At 41.2% G+C, this 21138-nt stretch overlaps 1 protein-coding gene across 1 annotated transcript in view; it reads left to right on the forward strand.

The window, feature by feature from the left end:
• KCNH8 (potassium voltage-gated channel subfamily H member 8) overlaps nt 1-21138 on the forward strand; it is a 409682-nt gene that overhangs the window by 136871 nt on the left and 251673 nt on the right. Inside the window, exon 2 of the mRNA XM_057739199.1 lies at nt 840-1073. Within this exon, the coding sequence (XP_057595182.1) occupies nt 840-1073 (234 nt within the window). The remainder of the gene's footprint in view (nt 1-839; nt 1074-21138) is intronic.

A 21138-nucleotide genomic window follows, 5' to 3' on the forward strand; every position in this document is an offset into this window, starting at 1 on the left:
GTCACCCTCGCAGCACACCTGTCAGTGTCCTCCCAGTATCTCCTTGACTTAGCCTTAAGTTCCTGTGCAGACCGTTTCCTTACATACAATGGTTTCCAGCATCTTGCTGCCCAGGTGACCTCTGGAAAGTGTGCTCAGCCCAAGTGGGCAGGCCAAAGTGCTAACATGTTGACAACCCCAAAGTGATCCTAGACAGTGGCAGATAAATACCCCGGCTTTCTCTCCTCTCTGGGAAGATTTTGAGCTGCGTCCTACTGTCACTTCTTGGGTGGGTCCCTGTGTGACTGAGCCTCAGTTGCTCATAGCCGTAAACCACTTTCTTTCTCACCCTTTATTACCTTTCCTCCCTGCCCACTTCTTTATGTCCTGGAATCACCTGCCAAATAAATTACTTACACTCAAATCCTTGCCTCAGGGTCTGCTTTTAGGGAAACCAAACCTAAGGAAACTGAGGTTTAGAATGTGTGAGTAATTCATTCAAGGTCACCTGTACATCAAGTGGCAGATTCAAGCTATGAACCAGAAGCCACACTCAGAAGCACCATCCCTTACTGTTAGCTAGATGGTGAAAAAGTGCCTCAAAGCAGGCCAAGGAATACTCTGTTCCCTCCATGGTGTGTTTCAAAATGCAAGCCAGAGTCACAGCTAATACATACTTCTGCTGGGAAATGTTGTTTTATATTTCGGGTGTCTCTTTTCCTCCCCAGCACATCAAGATATGCATTTTAGGTAATATCAGCTAAAAGTATGTGCTCATGATTTGTTACTCAAAGTGCAATTTACAAAGAATTTCTCATGCTTGTTTACTTGCTGACTGTCTTCTCCTTGTTGGTCCACAGATAGCAACTTCATCCTTGCCAACGCCCAGGTGGCTAAGGGTTTCCCCATAGTCTACTGTTCGGATGGCTTCTGTGAGCTTGCTGGCTTTGCCCGAACAGAAGTCATGCAGAAGAGTTGCAGCTGCAAATTCTTATTCGGGGTTGAAACCAACGAGCAATTGATGCTTCAAATTGAAAAGTCCTTGGAGGAAAAAACAGAATTCAAAGGAGAAATTATGTTCTACAAGAAGAATGGTGAGTTGGCTTTTTCTGATGGGTGCTCCTTGGACAGTTGTGAAAGGTCACCTTCTTTCAACTCCCATTGGCATAATTGCTGTGTAACTCCCACTAAAGCTTAATGGTATTTCACTTAAATACAGTCTGTTATTGAAGTTCCACAAACAACTAGGACAATGGCCTTGTTTTAGCCATTAGCAGCATAAGCTACCTGAAAATTTAGCATTAGAATTATAATTTATTCAATGTCAATATATTAACTGAAGTATTGTATGTTAAAATACAGTGTATTACTATTATATTGTGGTCATTTAAGATATATATTAGATATGATAGTTGTTAGTATATTCACAGATGATCTATTCAGAGATAGTTTTCCATCTTTAAGAAGCACACCTCAGCCTCAGTCATTAGGGGCAGAGATCCGAGTGTTTGCTAGCAGAAATAGAGGTTGCCTTAAACGATGTGAGCATAGGCATTTTCTCTTCCAGTTTCCTGGCCACAGAGCCTTTCTCACTATTCTTAAATTCCAGAGACAAAATAAGAGACACAGTGTCTCAGGGTAGGAGTACATTTGCCTGGACTCAACACTGCCACTGGGGTAATACTAAGTATTTTCTCGTGACTGCGGTTTTTGTTGCTGTTGTTGTTTTGGTTTTTCTGTTTGTTAGCTTTTTTTTTTTAATACATCTTTATTGGAGTATAATTGCTTTACACTTTCTGCTGTACAACAAAGTGAATCAGCTGTATTTATACGTATATCCTCATATCCCCTTCCTCCCACAACTCCCTCCCACCCTCCCTATCCCAGCCCTCTAAGTCATCACCCATCATCGAGTTGATCTCCCTGTGTTATGCAGCAGCTTCCCACTAGCTATCTATTTTTCATTTGATAGTGTATATATGTCAATGTTACTCTCTCACTTCATCCCACCCTCCCCTCCCCACCCCCAGCCTCCGTGTCCTGAAGTCCATTCTCTACATCTGCGTCTTTATTCCTGCCCTGCCACTAGGTTCATTAGTATCATTTTTCTAGATTCCATGAATATGCATTGTAGCTGCAGTTTTGTGACTCTCTTCTAAATGAAAAAGTGTCTAGGGATAGATATGGTTTCCGCAGTGCTCGGGTCCTACGTGGGAATAGATATCATTATACTGTGAGCTATGGTAGAGGAGGTGAATCCAGGAAGCAATATATTGGAGAAACACTAAATCAAAAACGAGAACAAACCATATTTTCCAGTTTGTAGAATTCTATCTCTTGCTTTAAAAGTTTTCCTTTGAGTAACACAGCCCCCTGAGTTTTATTTAGCTGGGCACATGGTTGCCAAGCTAAAGAATGTATTTGCCAAACCACCTTTGCAGTTCACTTGGGCATGTGACTAAGTTCTGGCCAATGGTATATAAAAGCAAATGATTTATGCAACTTCTGGGGAAAATCACTAAAGGATGAAATTGTTTGCCCTCTAATTTGTCTCTTTTCCTTTCCTGTGGTGTCATGGACTGAATTATGTCCCTTCAAATTTCATATATTGAAACCCTAACTCCCCAATGTGACTATATGTAGAGATGGGCCTTTAAGGTGAAAAGAGGTCATAGGGATGGGGCCTTAAGCCAATATGACTGGTGTCCTTAGATGAAGAGGAAGAGACACCAAGGATATGTGTACGTAGAGAAAAGGTCGTGTGAAGACACAGTGAGAAGGTAGCTATCTACAAGCCAAGGAGCAAGGTCTCACCTTGATCTTGGATGTCCAGCCTCCAGAACTGTGAGAAAATAAACTGTGAGAAAAACTGGGTGTTGTTTAAACCACCCAGTTTATGGTATTTTGTTATGACAACCCCAGTCAACTCATACATATGGGTCCGAATGTTCAGGCAAGGCTGGAAAGCCAGCTGGAACCATTTGTCAAGGTCAGCACCCTAGAGGAAGGCAGAGCAACAATAGGTAAGGAGCCTGGGTGGTGTCATCGGCCCACCTTCTCCATCCTAGACAAAGACACATCCAGTTCTATCTTGTTTGAGTCACTCTACTTCTAGGTCTTTTTGTGATGACATTTAAGTTGTACTCTAATTCAAGATTTCTCCACCTTGGCACTGTTAACATCTTGAGCCAGTAATTCTTTGTTGCGGGGGCTCTCCTGTGCCTTGTGGACAATTAGCAGCATCTCTGGCCTCTTCAATACTTAGCATTGGGGTCATTTTTATGAGGAGATATCGGAGCCTGAGCGTGAGAACTTTGTCCCCTTTTAACAGTTATTTTTCCTTGGAGGACATTCCTTGGCCGTGTGAATTTTGGACGCACAGTAGTCAGGAAGTATTGGAGAACACCCCTCAGGGAGGAACAGGATATCCAATCCTTTGGCTCCAGGAACATGGGTCAGACTGTTGTGTCCTTCTCAGTGTCAATAGACAGGCCTACATTGCAAATACGACAAAATAAAAGGATTCTAGCTCTATCTAATTATACCACCATCACTGAAAAGAGGACCTGAGATAAAAGAAAATGGAGGTGGTCACTGAGAACGCAAACTGGTAGGGAGTGATAAAACCGCCATCTGGTGAACAAAGGGAAAAGGAGAGGCTTTGTCTGAAATATCCGCTGACTGCAGACTTTTCCTTCTTAAGATAAGTGCCTTGTAGAGGTCTCTCCAAATCCATTTGTGTTTCTTCCTTTTTAAGCCTTCTCACAATATCCAAATGTGGCACCTCTGTGGAAGGTTTAGGCCAAGGAGGAGAATTTGGGTGGCAGGCCAAAGGATGGAGACCTTGGAGGCCAGATAAGTAGAAATATAAAGCACAGGGTGGGAGTGAACACCCAAAAGAGTTTCCTGAGCCTAGTTTTTTATAAGGATTCCTGAAACCTTGGACCCCTTTGGATGAAAATCATTAAAGATGCCACAAAAGAATAAAGTTTTTAAAAATAAAGTAATAATTAAGAAGACAACTAGTTTCACAGATAAATATAATATGCAAAGTTTTCTTTGGCTAAAGTAGAGAGTAATACTTATATTTTTATGTATAGGAGTTAACATTTCTCACTTCTTGTCCTCCCTTTAGATTGCCCAGGTTCTGCCTATATGTCAGAAATAGACCATTAAGATGTCTTTTCAAAAAGCAGTCCCCTCTACTTCTGCTGATATACAAAAGGCATTATTAACCACAGCTGTTCTAAACAAATAAGTATATCAGTACCCTAACCAAGGGTAACCATTTAATCAATTTGGTGTTTATCCTCTCATTGTTGTTTTTTTTTTAAATATCAGCAATACTTATATCTGTGTGGTTCCCTCCTTTTTTACACACAGCATACTTTGCACACCATTCTATAACTTGCAGAACAGTATCTTTTACAACTGTGTATGCCTTGCAGAACAACATATGCTGGATGGGAAGTCATTCATTCTTTTATACAGTATTACATCATATGGATTCTTCCTAGTCAATTACAGTATTACATCATGTGGATCCATCATAGTATTACATAGCACTACCTGGTATTGCATCAAATGGACCCATCAGTCAGTGCAGTAAATCCCTTACTGATGGACACTTGTGTTCCTTCTAGAATGTGATCACTCCTTTTTTACAGCTGCATAGTATTACATCATTTGGATCCATCAATCCATGATTCGATTCAACAAGTTCCCTACTGATGGACATTTACTTTTCCTCTAGGATGTGATCTGTTTTCTTTGCTCTTTGTGCCTGTCTCTCCCTTTGAAGTACTACTGTTGCTGTTTATGAAGTTTTGTGGTATTTTTTTTCTAAAAGTTATCTTTTATGTGAGATGTTTATTTATATTATACAGTCCCACTTACTAAAGATTTTTGTCTTCATTTTCTATCATAAGCAGTGTTGTAGTTAGCCACTTCTCCCTCCTTGCTCTCCCCACCAGCTAATTTAAAGTAATGTCCTTTTAGTACCAGTTGATATCGATAAGACAATTGGCATGCATGGTCTACTTTGCTTATTGTATCTATGTTCCTTTCTCATCTCTTTCATAGCTATATTTACATTGTCAGAGCAAGTAACAGTTACATGTATTTTGTCACTCTTATCCTTCTTTATTTAATCTTGTTGCTACAGTGAAATAACAATCACTATATATTCTATCATAAAGCTTCTCCAGTCATTTTTTGGTTGTCAGAAGCTTGTTCTCTGAGCCTTCTCAGGAAAAGCTCATGGAAGCTATTTCCCTGAGCCCTTGCATGTTAATGACAGTATGACTGTGGCCTTTATACTTGTACATCAGTTTGGCTGAAAATTAAATCTTTTGTTTATATTTTCTTCACTTTACTATCTCAATTATGTTATTCTCTTGTGTACTGGCATAGAGTATTATCTTACCCTGAAAGTGCTGTTAATTAAATGAGTTGGTATTTTGTCCTGGATGTTCAGTGAATTTATTTTTTCATTTCATTTCATTTCTTCATTATTTTATTTTAATCTAATAGTTTTACTGGAATGTATCTTGGCATAGGCCCAGGTTAGCAAACTCCTTTTGTAAAGGGCCAGGGAGTAAATATTATTAATTCTGCAGGCTGTACAGCCTATGCTGCAGGTACCCATCTATGTCATCGTATTGTGAAAACAACCCAAGAAAATATGTAAATGAAAGGGTGTTACTGTCTTCCAATAAATATTTTATTTGCATAAAACATGAGGTGGGCAAGATTTGGCCTGCAGGCCAGTTTACTAATACCTGGTAAAAAATTTTTTGGATCATATTTTTCCTCTGATATGTGATATGCCCTGTAGTATTTATGTTTAAGTCCCTTTTACTTGGGGAAGTTTTTCTTGGATTTTCATTACCATTGATCTGTTTTCTCACTTTGATTTTCCTCTTTATGGTCACTTATTACATATGTATTGGATCTTCTTTGCTGGTCCTCTGTACCTATCATTTTCTTTCTCTTTTTCATTTATTTTATTTTTTTCTTTTTCAATTTTTCACCTTGTACAATTTATTTCCTTTCCTTCCCTTTTGTGGTATCTATTCACACCTGCATTTTGTCTCTTTAAGTCTGCAGTTCTTTATCTTTCATTTATATCTTCTCCTGAGCTCAGTCAGTTCATATGATGTATATCATTCTTTTGACTTGTATCTTAGTTCAGACCGTCATCACAAACCATAGACTGGGTGGCTTAAACAACAGAAATTTATTTTTTAACACTTCCGGAAGCTAGAAGCTCCAAATCAAGGTGTTGGAAATGTTGGTTTCTTTTGAGACCTCTCCTCTTGGCTTATAGTCTTTTCTCTGTGTCTTCATATGGTCTTCCCTTTGTGTGTCTTTGTCCTATCTCCTCTTCTTACAAGGACACAAGTCATATTAGATTAGGGCCCACCCATAAGACTTCATTTTAAGTAATTACATCTTTAAAAATCCCCGTCTCCAAATACAGTCACATTCTGAGGTAATGGGGATTAGGACTTCAACATATGAATTTTGAGGGCATACAATTCATCCCATAACTCCTAGTTATATTATTTCTGATCTTTTCTAAATCAGTGTATGTTATGTATGTAGTTGTTTCAGAGTTTGTAAATTTTCTTTTTATCTTTTAATTCCTTTTAATTAATTAATTAATTAATTTGGCTACATCATGTCTTAGTTGCAACACACAGGATCCTCACTGAGGCTTGCAGGATCTCTCTAGTTTTGGTGGATGGGCTTACCCTAACACTAACCCCACGGCATGTGGGATCTTAGTTCCCTGACCAGGGATCGAACCCATGTCCCCTGCATTGGAAGGCAGGTTCTTAACCACTGGACCACCAGGGAAGTCCCAAGAGTTTGTAAATTTTCTTAATTACTTTTTACTTATTTTGAAATATTTGGGCTTTGTGTCTTATGGAATATTTTGGGTGTGTCTTTACTTTCTGTATCTGTATTAGATAATTTTTCTTTTTATCTTCTCTTTCATCTTTTCCTATTGTCATGTTTGAATTTTTTTCTGAACTTTAAGAATATTGAAAATAGAGGTGTGCTAGGAAAACTTTCCTAAACCTATGGTTCCTTTTGCCATTCCCCCAAAGTTTATTTATTTATTTATTTATTTATTTATTTATTTAATGCCTTCCCCATATGGCTACAATTTTTGCTTTCTGAGTTAGTTCTTCTCCCCTAGTGAGGACCTGTTTCATACTAGTATTTGAAATGTTTCCTTTCTTTATCCTGATTTTCCTGCTCTGACCAAGTAGGGCTCTGTTTTGAACAGTTTCTCCTCAATATGCTTCTATACCTCGGTGAATTCTGTACGTCCAAAGAGGATTTCTGATGGATTTTCTGAGAGCATTGAAGGCTCAGGCAACCCCAACACCATCCTACCTTCTATTTTCACTCACCTTCAAACCGGGGGACTGGGAAGCTCTCTGCTAGCTAGTTTTAGTTTTTTTCAGATCTGTGTGTGGAATCCTCTACTTGCAGAGTATTTCTTCTTTGGGGAGTAGATACCTGTTGACAAATTATGAGGTCCCAAGCTCTAGGGCTATTAAAAGCCTTCTTTCCAACCTCCTTTTTTAAATATATAAATTGATTGATTGATTGATTGATTGGCTGCATTGGATCTTCGTTGCTGTGCATGGGCTTTCTCTAGTTGCAGTGAGCAAAGGCTACTTTTCATTGTGGTGCTTGGGCTTCTTATTGCGGTGGCTTCTCTTGTTGCGGAGCACAGCGCGGGCTTCAGTAGTTGCGGCACACAGGCTCAATAGTTGTGACTCATGGGCTCTAGAGCGCAGGGTCAATAGTTGTTGTGCACAGGCTTAGTTGCTCTGTGGCATGTGGAATCTTCTCGGCCCAGGGATCAAACCCGTGTCTCTGCATTGGCAGGAGGATTCTTAACCACTGCACCACCTAGGAAGTCCAACTGACCTTCTTTCTTTTCTTTTTTTTTTTTTTTTTCCAGTAGCGCTGCTGTTCCTGCAAGGCTCTAGCATCTTAATTAGTATTGCTCCTCGTCTTGCATTCTGAGGTTTATGGGGACTCACTGTCATATAATTTTGTTGATAATGTATGTTTTGGATTTCTGATTTTGCTATCTTAGTTACTTTAATTTTGTGAAAGGATTGGGGATATTTCAAAACGAAAGTCTCCATAGCCACTGCTGTATTTTCAATAATCTCTTTAGAGGTATAATTTGGGTATATAAGCCCAATTTTTTAGCGTCTCCTTCTCCTTTCTTTCTAAGTTTCCATTTGCATCTTGGGATGTGAGGAGCTTATATGAACTCATGGCATAGTGTAGAAAAGCTCCCTCTAACTCCTTGGGTGGTCACTGCTTCATGCCTGGACCATCTGTCTTATTGGCATTTACAGCTGCGTTCTGCGGCTGGTGATGCTCCCTACCTGACTTCACCTCCCCTTAGCTCTTGAAACCACTGTAGTTCTTTCTTCATTTTTGCCTCCTCTTCATCATGCTGTGGATCAAGGCATTCATTATTGTTCTCTATCCTCTGTATCGCTAACCTGAGGAGGATAATGGATATCTTAGGTGAGCACTCCCATCCTTCACACATAGAAGCAAAGGGAGTCTCTGAGTACACTCAATCATCCTTTATGCTATCACATTTCCTCAAAAGTGGGTGCCACCTTCATGTTGATAAAGAGATAGTCTGACAAGCAGGTTCTCTCAAGAGTCCCAAAGAGAAGGTAAAAGGTCTCTTCTGCCTTCGATGTTTCCAAAAAACTATCAAAACACTATTGGGTATAAGATAGGGTACAAGGATCCACTGTACAACATGGGGAATATAGCCAATATTTTGTAATTACTGTAAATGGAAAGCAACCTTTAAAAACATAAAATTTCAAAAGGAAAAAATAAAAATAAATAAAATAATTGATAAAAAAAATACACACAGCTTTTCCTTTCTCAAAGCTGTGAAACCTCATAGATACGAGATTATTTCTGGCCTCCCCTACTTTCTCATCATCCCTCAAGCTGAGAATGGACAAGCTGGGATGTTATGTCATATTTGCCTTCTTCCTAACTCTCGCGTCTTGGCTGAATGTTAATGGTAGAAAATTGTATCATGTCTGTGTCATGGAAGACCATCATGGTTGAATCTACAGACCCCAACCTTAATACTTTTATCTTAGCATATCTCCTCTGCAGAAAGCTTACCTTTCAAGCCTATTTTTATATTAAATAGATTCAGCAGGAAGAGAAATGCTGCAAGAGAACAAAGATTTAAGAAGAAAATTAAAATGATATAGTTAATTTTGCAAAAATATTATCCTGATATATTAGTTTGCTAGGGCTATCATAATAAAGTACCACAAAATGAGTGGCTTAAAAAACAGAAGTTTATTGTATCACTGTTCTGAAGTCTCAAAGTCTGAGATGAAGGGGTCAGTTGGGTTGGTTTCTTCTGAGGGCTGACAGGAAGAATTTATCCCATGCCTCTCCCCTAGCTTCTGGTGATTTTATGGCACTCTTCAGTATTCTTTAACTTGTAGGAGCATCACCCTGATCTCTGCTTTCATCTTCACATACAATTCTCCCTGCATGGGTGTCTATGTCCAAATTTCTCCATTTTAAAAGGACACCAGTCGTATTGGTTTAGTATGCACCCTAATCACCTCATCTTAACTTACTTCTCTGAAGACTCTATTTCCAAATAAGGTTATGTTCTGAGGTAATGTGGGTTAGGACTCTAACTTATTCTTTTGGGGGAACAAAATTCAACCCGTAACACCTGGTTACGTTTACATTAAACAGATTAGAATTTAAGTCATTTTCTCAAGATCATAAATAAAGGAACCAGGATATATAAAAGTCCCCTGACTCTAAAGTCCTTGCTTTTAAACCACTGATTCTCTGTGGGAGTGGGAATGGTACCACCTCCTAGGAGCATTCTGCAAATCTCTGGGGGTGTTTGGCTCAAAATTGGGGGTTCTTTGCCATTTAATGGACAGGAGTCAGGGATGCTGTATATACTGTAATGTATGGGGTGGTCTTGCAATTGAAGAATTGTCCAGTGTTTGGCTTGGCTTTCTTCCTCCCTCCCTCCCCCCCCTTTCTTTCCTTCCTTTTTTTCCTTTCCCTTCCTTTCCCCTTCCTTCCTTCCTTCCTTCCTTCCCTCTCTCTCTCTCTTTCTGAGCTTTTATTGAGGTAAAACTGACATACAAAATGTTTCAAACGTTTAAGTGTATATTTTGATGAGTTTGGACACATGCATACACACATGATACCACCACCACAGTCAAGATACTAAGCATATCCATCACCTCTAAAAATTTCCTGTGTTCTTTTGTGGTTTTTTGTTTGTTTGTTTGTTTGTTTTTTGTGGTAAGAACACTTAACACGAGATCTATTCTCTTAACATTATGCTAAGTGAAATAAGCCACTTACAGAAGGACAAATACTTCATGATTCCCCTTATATGAGGCATCTCAAATGGTCAAACTCATAGAAGCAGAGAATAGAATGGCAGTTGCTAGGGATTGAGAAGAGGGGAAAATGGAAAGTTGTTGCTCAATGAATATAAAGTTTCAGTTATGCAAGATAAGTAAGTTGTAGAGGTCTGTACATCATAGTAACCGCAGTTAACAATACGCTATTGTGCAGTGCATGACTTTCTAAAGCCCCACCAGGCTCTCCAGGAAGTAAAACACTGGTTTCTAATGACCCAACTTGGAACCTAACACACAGCGTTTTTTGGAAGGCTTTAACTTCTTGCTGAATGTCCAAGAATAAAACCATAGTGTAGAGAAAGTTGAACTTTGTCTCATTTAGAACTTCACCATTTCAGAAACTCGTCTCCCAATACTTGTCACGGACGTAGCGCGTCTGCATGGGTTCTGCACTTGGAGCTGCTGCATTCATAATGATTCTGTATTTTGGTCCAATTACCCAATGGCTTGATAACATCTTCTGTTGTAGTCTTATCATACCTGAGCATTTCATGTTGAGATACATATTATTTTATCCAGAGACAACCTCACTTTTACTTCTGTTATATTATTGTTAATAATATAGAATGTCGCTTTTCTGAAAATAATGTGTATTATGGGTAGGCAAGTTTTATTATTTAGATTTTTCAGTTCTAAATAGAAAAGAGGGAAATACAAGAGTTTGTTACAGAAGGGAATCTTGAATATGATAGTGTTGTGGAAGATTCTCAACTCATAAACTCATTCTCATGTCACCTTCAAGATTTGTCATTTATGTCCATGTACCTACCGAACTATTGCTTGCGTAATGTTTTTCTTTAAGTTGACTCTAGTTCTACTCAAATTTCAAGCAGAAGAAAACTAAATCACCACTTTCAATGGAAAACAAGGATCTCTAGCCTCAGGGAATACAGGGATATGTGTATAAATACAGATGATTGAACTTGGTGTACCTCAAAATAAATAAATAAATAAATACATTTAAAAAAATAAAAAAAGAAGGTAACCATAAATAGACAATGAAAACACCATTATTAAACTTTTAACATTAATAAAAACTATACATAAAATCTAAGTAATAATAAATCAAATTGATTATATTTTGCCAATCAGCACGTTATTTCATTTAATTTTTCTGATACCACTTCAAAGTAAATATGAATTTTCTCGCACTTACAGATAAAGAAAGTGTGATGCTAAGAAATGATGTGAAAACAGCCCCCTGTGCTCACCTTGCCGTTGCCCTAGCACGTCTCCTGTGTTCGTTTTCTTTACCCACTGATGCACTTCACATTTCCTTTTTTAATTTTCCCATGACATGGTAAAATGCCTAGAAATATTAATGCCAAGGAGAGGGGGGTCCAAGATAGTGGCACAGGAAGATCCCGACCACCTCTCCATCCATGGACATACCATCTATAGCTACACAGGGATCATTTCCCTCTGGAAAAGATCTGAAACCTAATTTTGAAGATTAAAAAATATGCATGAGCTCATGCATCTGCAGTCCTTTGAAGAGTAAATGTCAGCTACATAATGTTAAATAAATTAAAAAAAAAACTCTTCACGTTCATGTGGAATTTCACACTGTTCCCCAAACAGGCCTCAGTTGTCTTGCCTCTGGAAATTTGCACGTGGGGTTGTTCCCTTTAGGAAGCAACTTAAATGTCCTTTCTCTGGAATTTTCTTCCAGGCAGCCAGGCTAAACACCTGACTCCCTTCTCTCTGTTCCAGCAGGGCCTCATACAAACCTTTGCCACAGCCCCTGTTGAATTGTTTTGCAGTTGTTTATGTGTGTGTGTCCTCAAATAGACAATTGGAGCGGATGGTCCTATTCATGTTTTTATTCCCCTTAGTGCCTATCACATAAGAAATGTTTAATAAACATTTGTTAAAGCAAAAAAGAAAAGATCTGAAACCTACATGAACTACTTCTTCACAACAAAGGTCGAAAGGACCACATCGAGATGGGTAGGAAAGGCAGAGACACGGTCTCAGCAAAATCCCCACCCCTGACATGACAACTCACAGTAGAGAGGAATCTTAACAATGCAGAACTTCTCCTAGAGGAACGAGGGGTTGGTCGCCACATCAGACACCCCGACCTCTGGGAGCTGCACCAGAGAGACGAGCCTCCAAAATGCCTGGCTAAGGAAACCAACAGGGCTGATGTCCAAGGGACACAAAGTGCTATAAGAAACTGAGATTTCCTCTTTAAAAGGCTCACATACAATCTTACTCACCGCAAGACCCAGTGAACAAGCAGCAGTTTGCAAAGCATCTAGACTCTATGTGAGGAGGACTCATTTGCTAACCTAAAACCATCTGCTGGAGGGATGGGTTGTAACTCTTCCTGAAGACAGAGGTGCTGGCAGGTACCATTATTACATTGAGCACCTGCCCCATAAGCACACCTCTTGCCACAATCCTGCTGCCTTACTGAAGCCAGAGAGTGTGGGTCGTTGCAGCTCACCCCACCCTGCTTCCTGGCTGGGGTTGGCGAGCACGAGTGGTCTGGGCTCCCAGCCTCAAGCCAGCTCACACACACAAGCAAGGCATTCTCCTGCTGCGTTGCTAAAACCCACGGTGTGTGCCGTCCAGACATTGTCCCACTGCTTTTCTGAAGCTGGCAAGGGTGCCCCACCTTCTGTACATTCCAGCTGCCTTGCTGAAGCCAGCACCTGTGCACATTCCACACAAGGAACACCCCTTGGTCACCTGGCCCTGGTGGCCCAAGGGGCTGAAGTTACTGAGTTCCGTAGAACCATAACAACTGGAAAGACAGTTATTGGCAGGCCACCATCCCCAGGGAACTGTACAGACAGAAAACTGGAACAAAACCCATCTTTCTGTGGAAACTGCTTATTTACTTGTCCTGGAGCTTCATTCTGAGAAACAGGCTTCAGGTTTCCCTCACATCTAGGGTCTGAGGAGGTGCTCCCAGGGAATGTAAGCAGGGAGACACCATCTCTTCATACTCCTGCAACCTCACTACAGCTCAATGAGACCTTACAGAAAAGAGCTTGCACACTCATCCGGAGCCACAATTTGTGTAGCTGTCACCCTTGGGACACCTCCAGATCTGCTCTGCCGGCCAGTAGGAATCACAGGTGTGGCCCCACAAGTCTGTGTATATTTGCATACTGTAAAATCCGCTGCCTGAGGGTCTGTCTCCAAGCAACCTAAAACTAGGTGCTAAATGAGATTCCTCCCTCTGGGACACTCAACAAGGGAGGCATATCAAGAATAAATCAGGAGATTTAGACAATCACAGAGGTTTGAGGGGCAACCCAGAGCTAAGGCAAGTTTGAATAAGTTCATCTTCTGCTCAAGGCCACTCCTTCAAGGCTGGGATACGTTTCGGCCTGATGCATAGAAACAGGAAAAGAGGGTCAAGCAGAGTGAAGAAACAGGTATGTTCCAAACAAAAGAACAAGGCAAAACCTCAGAAAAAGACTTTAGTGATATGAGGATGAGTAATCTTCCTGATAAAGAATTCAAAGTAATGATCATAAAGATGCTCAGAAACTCAGAAGAATGGATGAACACAGAACTTCAGTACAGGGATGAAAATATGAGAAAGTACCAAACAGAAGTCACAGAGCTGAAGAATATAATAACCGAACTGAAAAATACATGAGAGGTTCAGCAGCCGACTGGAGGAAGCAGAATAGGTCAGCAAGCTTAGAGAACAGAATAATGGAACCCACCCACACAGAGCAGCAAAAAGGAAAAAAATGCATGAAAAAAAACTGAAGATAGGAGACCTATGGGACTCTGCTTGTCATCAAGTAGAATGATATTCACATTGTGGGGGTCCTAGAGAAGAGAGAGAAAAGAAAAACTATTTGGGGAAATAATGGCAGAAAACTTCCCTAAACCTAGGAAATATCCAGTTCCAGGAAGCTAAGTCCCAAAAAAGATGAACCCAAAGAGATCCACACCAAAACACACCGTAATTAAAATGTTAAAAGTTACAAAGAGAAAAATCTCAAAAGCAGCAAGAAAAAAACTAATTGTTACATATATGGAAACTCCATGAGACTATCAACAGACATAGAATTCATCTGGTCTAATGTGTTGTTTAAGGCCAATGCTTACTTACTGGTTTTCTTCTGAATCGTCTTACATTGATGTAAGTGGGGTGTTAAAGTCCCCTACTGGTATGTTATTGCTGTCTGTCTGTTTCTCTCTTTAGGTCTGTTAATATTTGCTTTATATAGTTAGGTGCTCCTATGTAGGGTGTATTTGTATTTATAAATATCATATCTTCATGCTGGATTCACTCCTTTACCATCATATAGTGCCCCTCTTTTTGTCTTTTATCATAGTCTTTGTTTTTAGTCTTTTTCGTCTGAGTATAGCTGACACAAGCTTTCATTTTGTTTCCATTGCTATGGAATATCTTTTCCCATACCCTCACTTTCAGCCTATATGTTGCCTTACTTCTGAAGTGAGTTGCTAGCTCTGTTACACTCAGTTATTCAATATGACTCTGCAGAAGATTTTTAGAATACTTGATTATACCCTTTAGGTATTTTAGAACTGGAGCTTTATATAGGAAAAAAGACAAAGCCTTGGGGTTGTAGAACATCAAATTATTCTCAAAATTGACATCTTAAATGTATAGCATATGTAGCTTGACCATTTGACTGTTAGGAAATAGGCTTGTAGCAATGCATATAAAATGGTTTCACGTAGGATCCAAATTTCAGAGCAAGGTGCGCTGTGGCCAACCGTGTAATAGAAAAACAATAGGAAAATGCTTTCCAGTGGAAAGTGCAGTGTCTAAATGAACATCTTCTGTGGATATGGGGATTCCCAGCATGGGAATCACTTGTAGTCACTTTAGGTTTTCACCACATCTAGAGAACAGTGAGCAAGTCAGCCAGCCAGGAATCTATTTCAACAGAGCTAAGAAAACTAGGCTTGAGATTACAGAAAATAAAAGAAACTTTATCCTAGGGTTGAGTGAGTCCTGGGGAAGAAGGAAGATAATTCTGAGCAAAAAAAGATCATTTCCCCGTGTAGCTCTCTAATGGACTCGGATGAGTCCAGACCCGGAGAGGGGTGAAACAGGGCAGTATTTTAAAGATTTCCTCAGGCTGTTGAGGCTGTCCGAGCCACAGCCCCATGGACATGCGCTTTGCATGGGATTGTTACCCACCAGGGTTCTTGGCCTCCTTAATCAATAGAAATTGATCAGAGGCCAGACAAGAAATTCAGACAAGGCCTGAACTGGGGCCCCTGCTGCAGCAGATGGAGAGCTAGGACAAGTAACTGGTTCCCTTGCTCCCTGGTCGAAAGAGGCTGGAGCTGGTTCCTCATGTGGGGTGAGGGTAGGGGTGGGTCCAGGGGTTGGGAAGAGGGATGGCTTAGGTATTTGCCCACCCCTTTGGTGGTGCCGTGTGCTCCCAATACCCTGCTTTTGTTCCCGGCTCTTTAGAAGTGGCAGTTGGGTTCTTTTGGTCTTTTTGTATCTTGTTGTCCCTATATGCCCCAACTGCACATGCGCACAGTTATTTTTAGTCCCTTATAGCTCCTTTGTATTTTGTTACTAGAGGAGACATTTATCCAGTTGCAAGCACTGCAGCAAAGGGTCCCAGGTCCCAGGTCCCGGCCTGTCTCAGGGTGGTACCTTTGGCAGCAACTGAGAGCACCCAAGTGAGCCTGGAGAACAGTGCAGAACTCGGAGTCCTGCGTGCTTGGAAGTCAAGAAGAGGAGCCTGTGGGGACATTTTCTTCGGATTTTAGAAGTATTTGTGAAGAGCCTTATTGGGGACTCAGTTTCATGAAAAGCTAGTGAAGATGAGACCCTGGAAACGTTTTTCTGTGAAATGAATGCAACCATATTCTTACTCACGGGCTAGTAGAGTCAAGGAAGTTCATTTAGCATTCCAGCTATCTATAGCTCTGGAAGAGCTACCTTAGAACTTTACCTTAGAACTTAGTGGCTTAACAGAGCAACTCTTATACCTTATAATCTTGTAGGTCAGAAATCCAAGCTGGGCTTGGCTGAGTGATTCATCTTCCACACGGAGTTAGCAGAGGTTGGTTGTTAGGTGGGGTTCCAACAGTAGATGCACTGCTTTGCAGGATCTCAGATGGCTTCCCCAGGTCTGGCATCTTGAAAGTCTGGGATCATTTGGGACAGTGGACTGAAGTGCCCTCCATAGCTTTCCTAGCCTGGGGGCCTCTGGGTAGTCTAAAGTTCCATAAAGCACACAGAAGGTGCAAGACCTTTTGTGACCTATTTTAGGAAATCACCTAACATAACTTATTCCATCCTATATTGGTATTAAGTAGGATGGAGCAGACACAAGTCCACTCAGATTCATGAGCGGAGCAGCTAGACCCCAACTCTTGATAGGAAGTGTGCCCCAAATGTTTTTATTTTATTTAGTTTTTAAATTTTATCAGAGTAGCATTGATTTACAAGGTTGTGTTAGAACAGTATGGAGGTTCCTTAAAAAACCAAAAATAGAACTACCATATGATCCAGCAATCCCACTCCTGGGCACATATATGGAGAAAAGCATAATTCAAAACGATACATGCACCCCAATGTTCATTGCAGCCATGTTTTTAAAACGCCACATCTAGATTTGTAGAAACACTTTTAGGGGGTGTGTGTGTATGTGTCTAGTAAGAGGACATTTAATTGTGATGCTTGCAAAATTTGCAGTTTTCATAAGGTCTGAGGGGCCACCCAATAGGGACGACACTCCCTACGCGTAAGTTATTAGGGAACCATGGATCCAGTCGTTGTTGCTACTGTCAGCTACTTTCTCCAGCCTGATCCCTCTGAGACCTCACTTGAGACTTTGCCTCCTCTGAAATAGAAAGCACTTTATGATGCTTTTATGATGTTACGATGATTCCCCAATAAGTCTCTTCAGTCTTGATAGAAGATTAGTGTTTTCTATTTTCCTCCCGTGTCTTTTACATTCAAGAGGTGAGGCTCAGAAATGCAAATAAGGTTAAGGACTTCAAAGCGATGGTGGCCAAAGGGGAAGGACTCAGAAAGAACCTGGCTGAGGGCGGCACCTGCCACCTGACTCTCAGAGCCTGCCTTGCAGTTTATCTTTTCACTTGCCTGGGTTCAGGCTTTGTACTTGTACACGTAGGTAGCTTTCCTGGTCTGCTTCTCATATATCTGAACTAGCTACTCCGAGAGAAAGCCTGTTCTTTTTCTACACCCACGGTTAAGCTTGCATTGTTTAATCAATGAGCAGTTTTACGTCAGACCGTTTATTGAAGGGGCCTGTGCTCACCACGGCTCTCCAGCCAGGATGATCAAAACAAAGCCGGGCAGACGTGTAGCTCGGGCCTCATTTCATTCATCAGGAAGTGCTTAGCCGGGCCTGTCCAGTCATGACTGAGCGGCCCCTGATACCACCTAGCTAGCTAGATTCCTGCGGACCTTCACTTCCTGACCTAACACAGACAACATCCCCAAATAGACAGCGCTCCCATTCACTGAGTGTTCACTGCGGGCAGGCTCTGTGCTCTGCCCTTCACCCCCATTGTTTCTCCCACGATTTCTCTCATCAACCCTTGGAAGCAGATCCTAATAAAACTGACTCACAGGGAAGTGAGAGGGGAGGGTCAGACTCCAGGTCCTGGCAGTGACCCCTGTGCTCTGCAACACCAAGTCTGGTGCACGAGGCTGGCAAACCTGAGCTCCCCATCCAGGACACCCTAGACCTCCCTCACCTCTCACCTGCCCTGGCCTCTGAGGGGGATGTGTGGACTTGCCAGGTGCTCTAGGCACCCCTCTGGGGGGATAACTGGCAGACTGGGAAGGCAGGGATCCATTAAGTTGGGGGGGAGATAAATTAGGAGTTTGGGATTAACGTATATACACTACTGCATATAACATAGATAACCAACAAGGTCCTACTGTGTAGCCCAGGGAATTCTGCTCAGTATCTTGTAATAACCTATAAGGGAAAAGAATCTGAAAAAGAATATATATATATATATATATATATATATATATATATATATATATATATAGTTATATGTATAACTGAATCACTTTACTGTATAGCTGAAACTAACACAGTATTGTAAACAAACTATACTTCAATTTAAAAAAAGAAAGAAAAAGTTTTTTAAAAATCCAGTTTCTCATTTTTATATCTGTGCCTCTTCTTTATTCTCACCTTTACGAGCCAGAAATGAAATATAATCACAAGCAATGTTTGACTCTTTCGAGCTCAACACGTTGCCTTTGAAATAAGAGAAGCTCATTATTTGAAAGGTTCTCTCTCTTTCTGTGGTGGGAAGAAATGATAGCGAACTTGCAGGAAGCCATGAAAAAGGTCTTCCCACTACATTCCCTGTGCCCGGGCCAAGGACTAGCTCTGAGTAGCTAGTATAAAGAGATTGGTGGTGAGAGTCCAGAAGACTTGGGGTGGAATCTTAGGTCTCTCCACTCACCAAGTGTGTTCTCCACACACAAAGTGTGTTCAGGGACTTTGCTTGTCTGACCATCAGTTTGATCTTCTCTGAAACAGAGCTAGCAATGCCAACCTCATGGATGTCCAATGAAGGACCAAATGAGATAACCGTTGTTCGGCATGCATCGTCAGGACAGGCTACATAATTTGCAGTTGCAAAGTGAAAATGCAGACTCCTGTGCTAAAAAAAAAAAAAAGTTACCAGAAATTTCAAGATGGCAAGAGCAGGTCTTGAAACCAAAGCCTGGGGGCACTTCAGAGTGTAGGGCCTGTGGGCTATGTAAGTTGCATGCCCACGAGGCCAGTTCTGAATATTATAGCTATTTAGCAAATACCCCTTCTTCCCCCAACATGTTCCCCCAACAAGAAGAACCCATCTCCCAGAATTTCAGACCCTCAGAACCTTCCAGTTAGATGCCTGAGTCCAATGCCTGGCTCTGGGGAAATTCTGAGTCCTGCCCGGTGGGCTGGTTTTCAGTCCCCTCACCTTACTAGAAAGCCGTGGACATCTCACCACCTAAAAAAGATCCTATGACGATTCTATAATGTCTTAGCCAAGAGGCTCTATCTCTGAATTGTGTTTGGATTACAAAATTAATATCAAAAAATTGCACCATTCTAGACATGCTAAAAGTATACCCTCAACATGAATAATTATAAAATATTGACTGGTTACAAGTATGGAAAAATAGAGCTGTGCTCTGTTTCTTAGTGACACTCATGAAATTTACACAATAACTGGTACCAGCAATTCAGACCTCCAGGGCCCCCACCTGGACACTTTTGCCCTGATATAGAAAGCCATGTCTCCTGCCGCTGCCTTTGTTCACATTCTCATGATTTCTCATGATTTGGGGCCTGAGTTGCAATAATTCTACTTCATCAATACCAGTCACTGGAGATTAATGACTCAATCTCCAGTGGTGCCCCCCCCCATACCCCTTCTTCTCACCACTTCCAAACTCATCTTTCTACAGTGCAAACCTGATCGTACTGCTATCCTCTGACAAAGCTTTCAGTGGTTCCTCATTACATCTCAGGATAAATGCAGATTCTTTAGGCTGCATATAAAGCCACTGATGAGCTTGCTCTGGTCTGTAGTCTGTCTCTTCACACTCATCCTTCCTCTTTTCCACCCTCCCCCTCCCTCACTCATCATTCCCATCCAGCACACACCCCCACCCCAGCTTCAGCCTGATCCATTATTTTACAGTTTTTTTTTTTTTTAATGTTCCACATTCTAATGTGCCTTGTGCCTTTGAACTTGATGTTCTCCTTGCCAGGAATGGTATTCCACCACCTACTGCCCCCTCACATTATGCTAATAAAATCATCGAGACTCAGTTCAAGCCTGTCTCACCTGCGAGGGCTTCACCAACTGTGACCTTGTGATCCTTCTGTGTCACATCGTGCTTCCGTTCTTCAGAGTAGGTCCCAACCTTCAATCAACTGGATGTTTTTTTTTCCCCTCAAATTCATATGTTGAAACCCTAATTCCACATTGGTGGTATTCGGAGAGGTCTTTGTGAGGTCATAGGTCATGAGGGTGGAGCCCTCCTGAATGGGATTAGTGCCCTTGTAAGAAGAGGCCAGAGAGCTCGCCCCTTCTCTTTCCACCACATGAAGACGCAGTCTGCAACCCAGAAGAGGGTCCTCACCAGAACCCAATGGTGCCAGTACCCTGAGCTCAGATGTGCTGCCCACCCAGCCTCCAGAACTATGAGGAAAAAAATTCTGTGGTTTCTAAGCCACCCTGTCTGTGTACAGTGCTACAGCAGCCAGAACTGACTGAGACACACCCTGTGTTATAGCTCACACTAATCTTGCCTAGAATAGTCCTTAATACTTAAGAAATGTTTAATAGATACTTGCCAGCTGAATAAAAATACTTCTGTTGCTGTTTCACATGAAGTCCTGTACTTCTCGCATATAGGAATATTCCTGAGACACTGTGTGAGTCTGTCTCCCATGAGCTCATTTTGCCCTTTTGTTTTAAACTCATGTTACCTCTTATTCTAAGTTCCCTCAGGCCTCTGACCCCAAACGTATGGTTACCAAAGGGTGGGGAGGGATAAATTGGGAGATTGGGATTGACACATACACACTATTGTATATAAAATAGATAACTAATAAGGATCTACTGTAGAGCACAGGGAACTCTACCCAATACTCTGTAATGACCTATATGGGAAAAGAATCTGAAAAAGAGTGGATATATGCATATG

This window comes from Hippopotamus amphibius, chromosome 6 (genome assembly GCF_030028045.1).
Source record: "Hippopotamus amphibius kiboko isolate mHipAmp2 chromosome 6, mHipAmp2.hap2, whole genome shotgun sequence".
NCBI lineage: Eukaryota > Metazoa > Chordata > Mammalia > Artiodactyla > Hippopotamidae > Hippopotamus > Hippopotamus amphibius.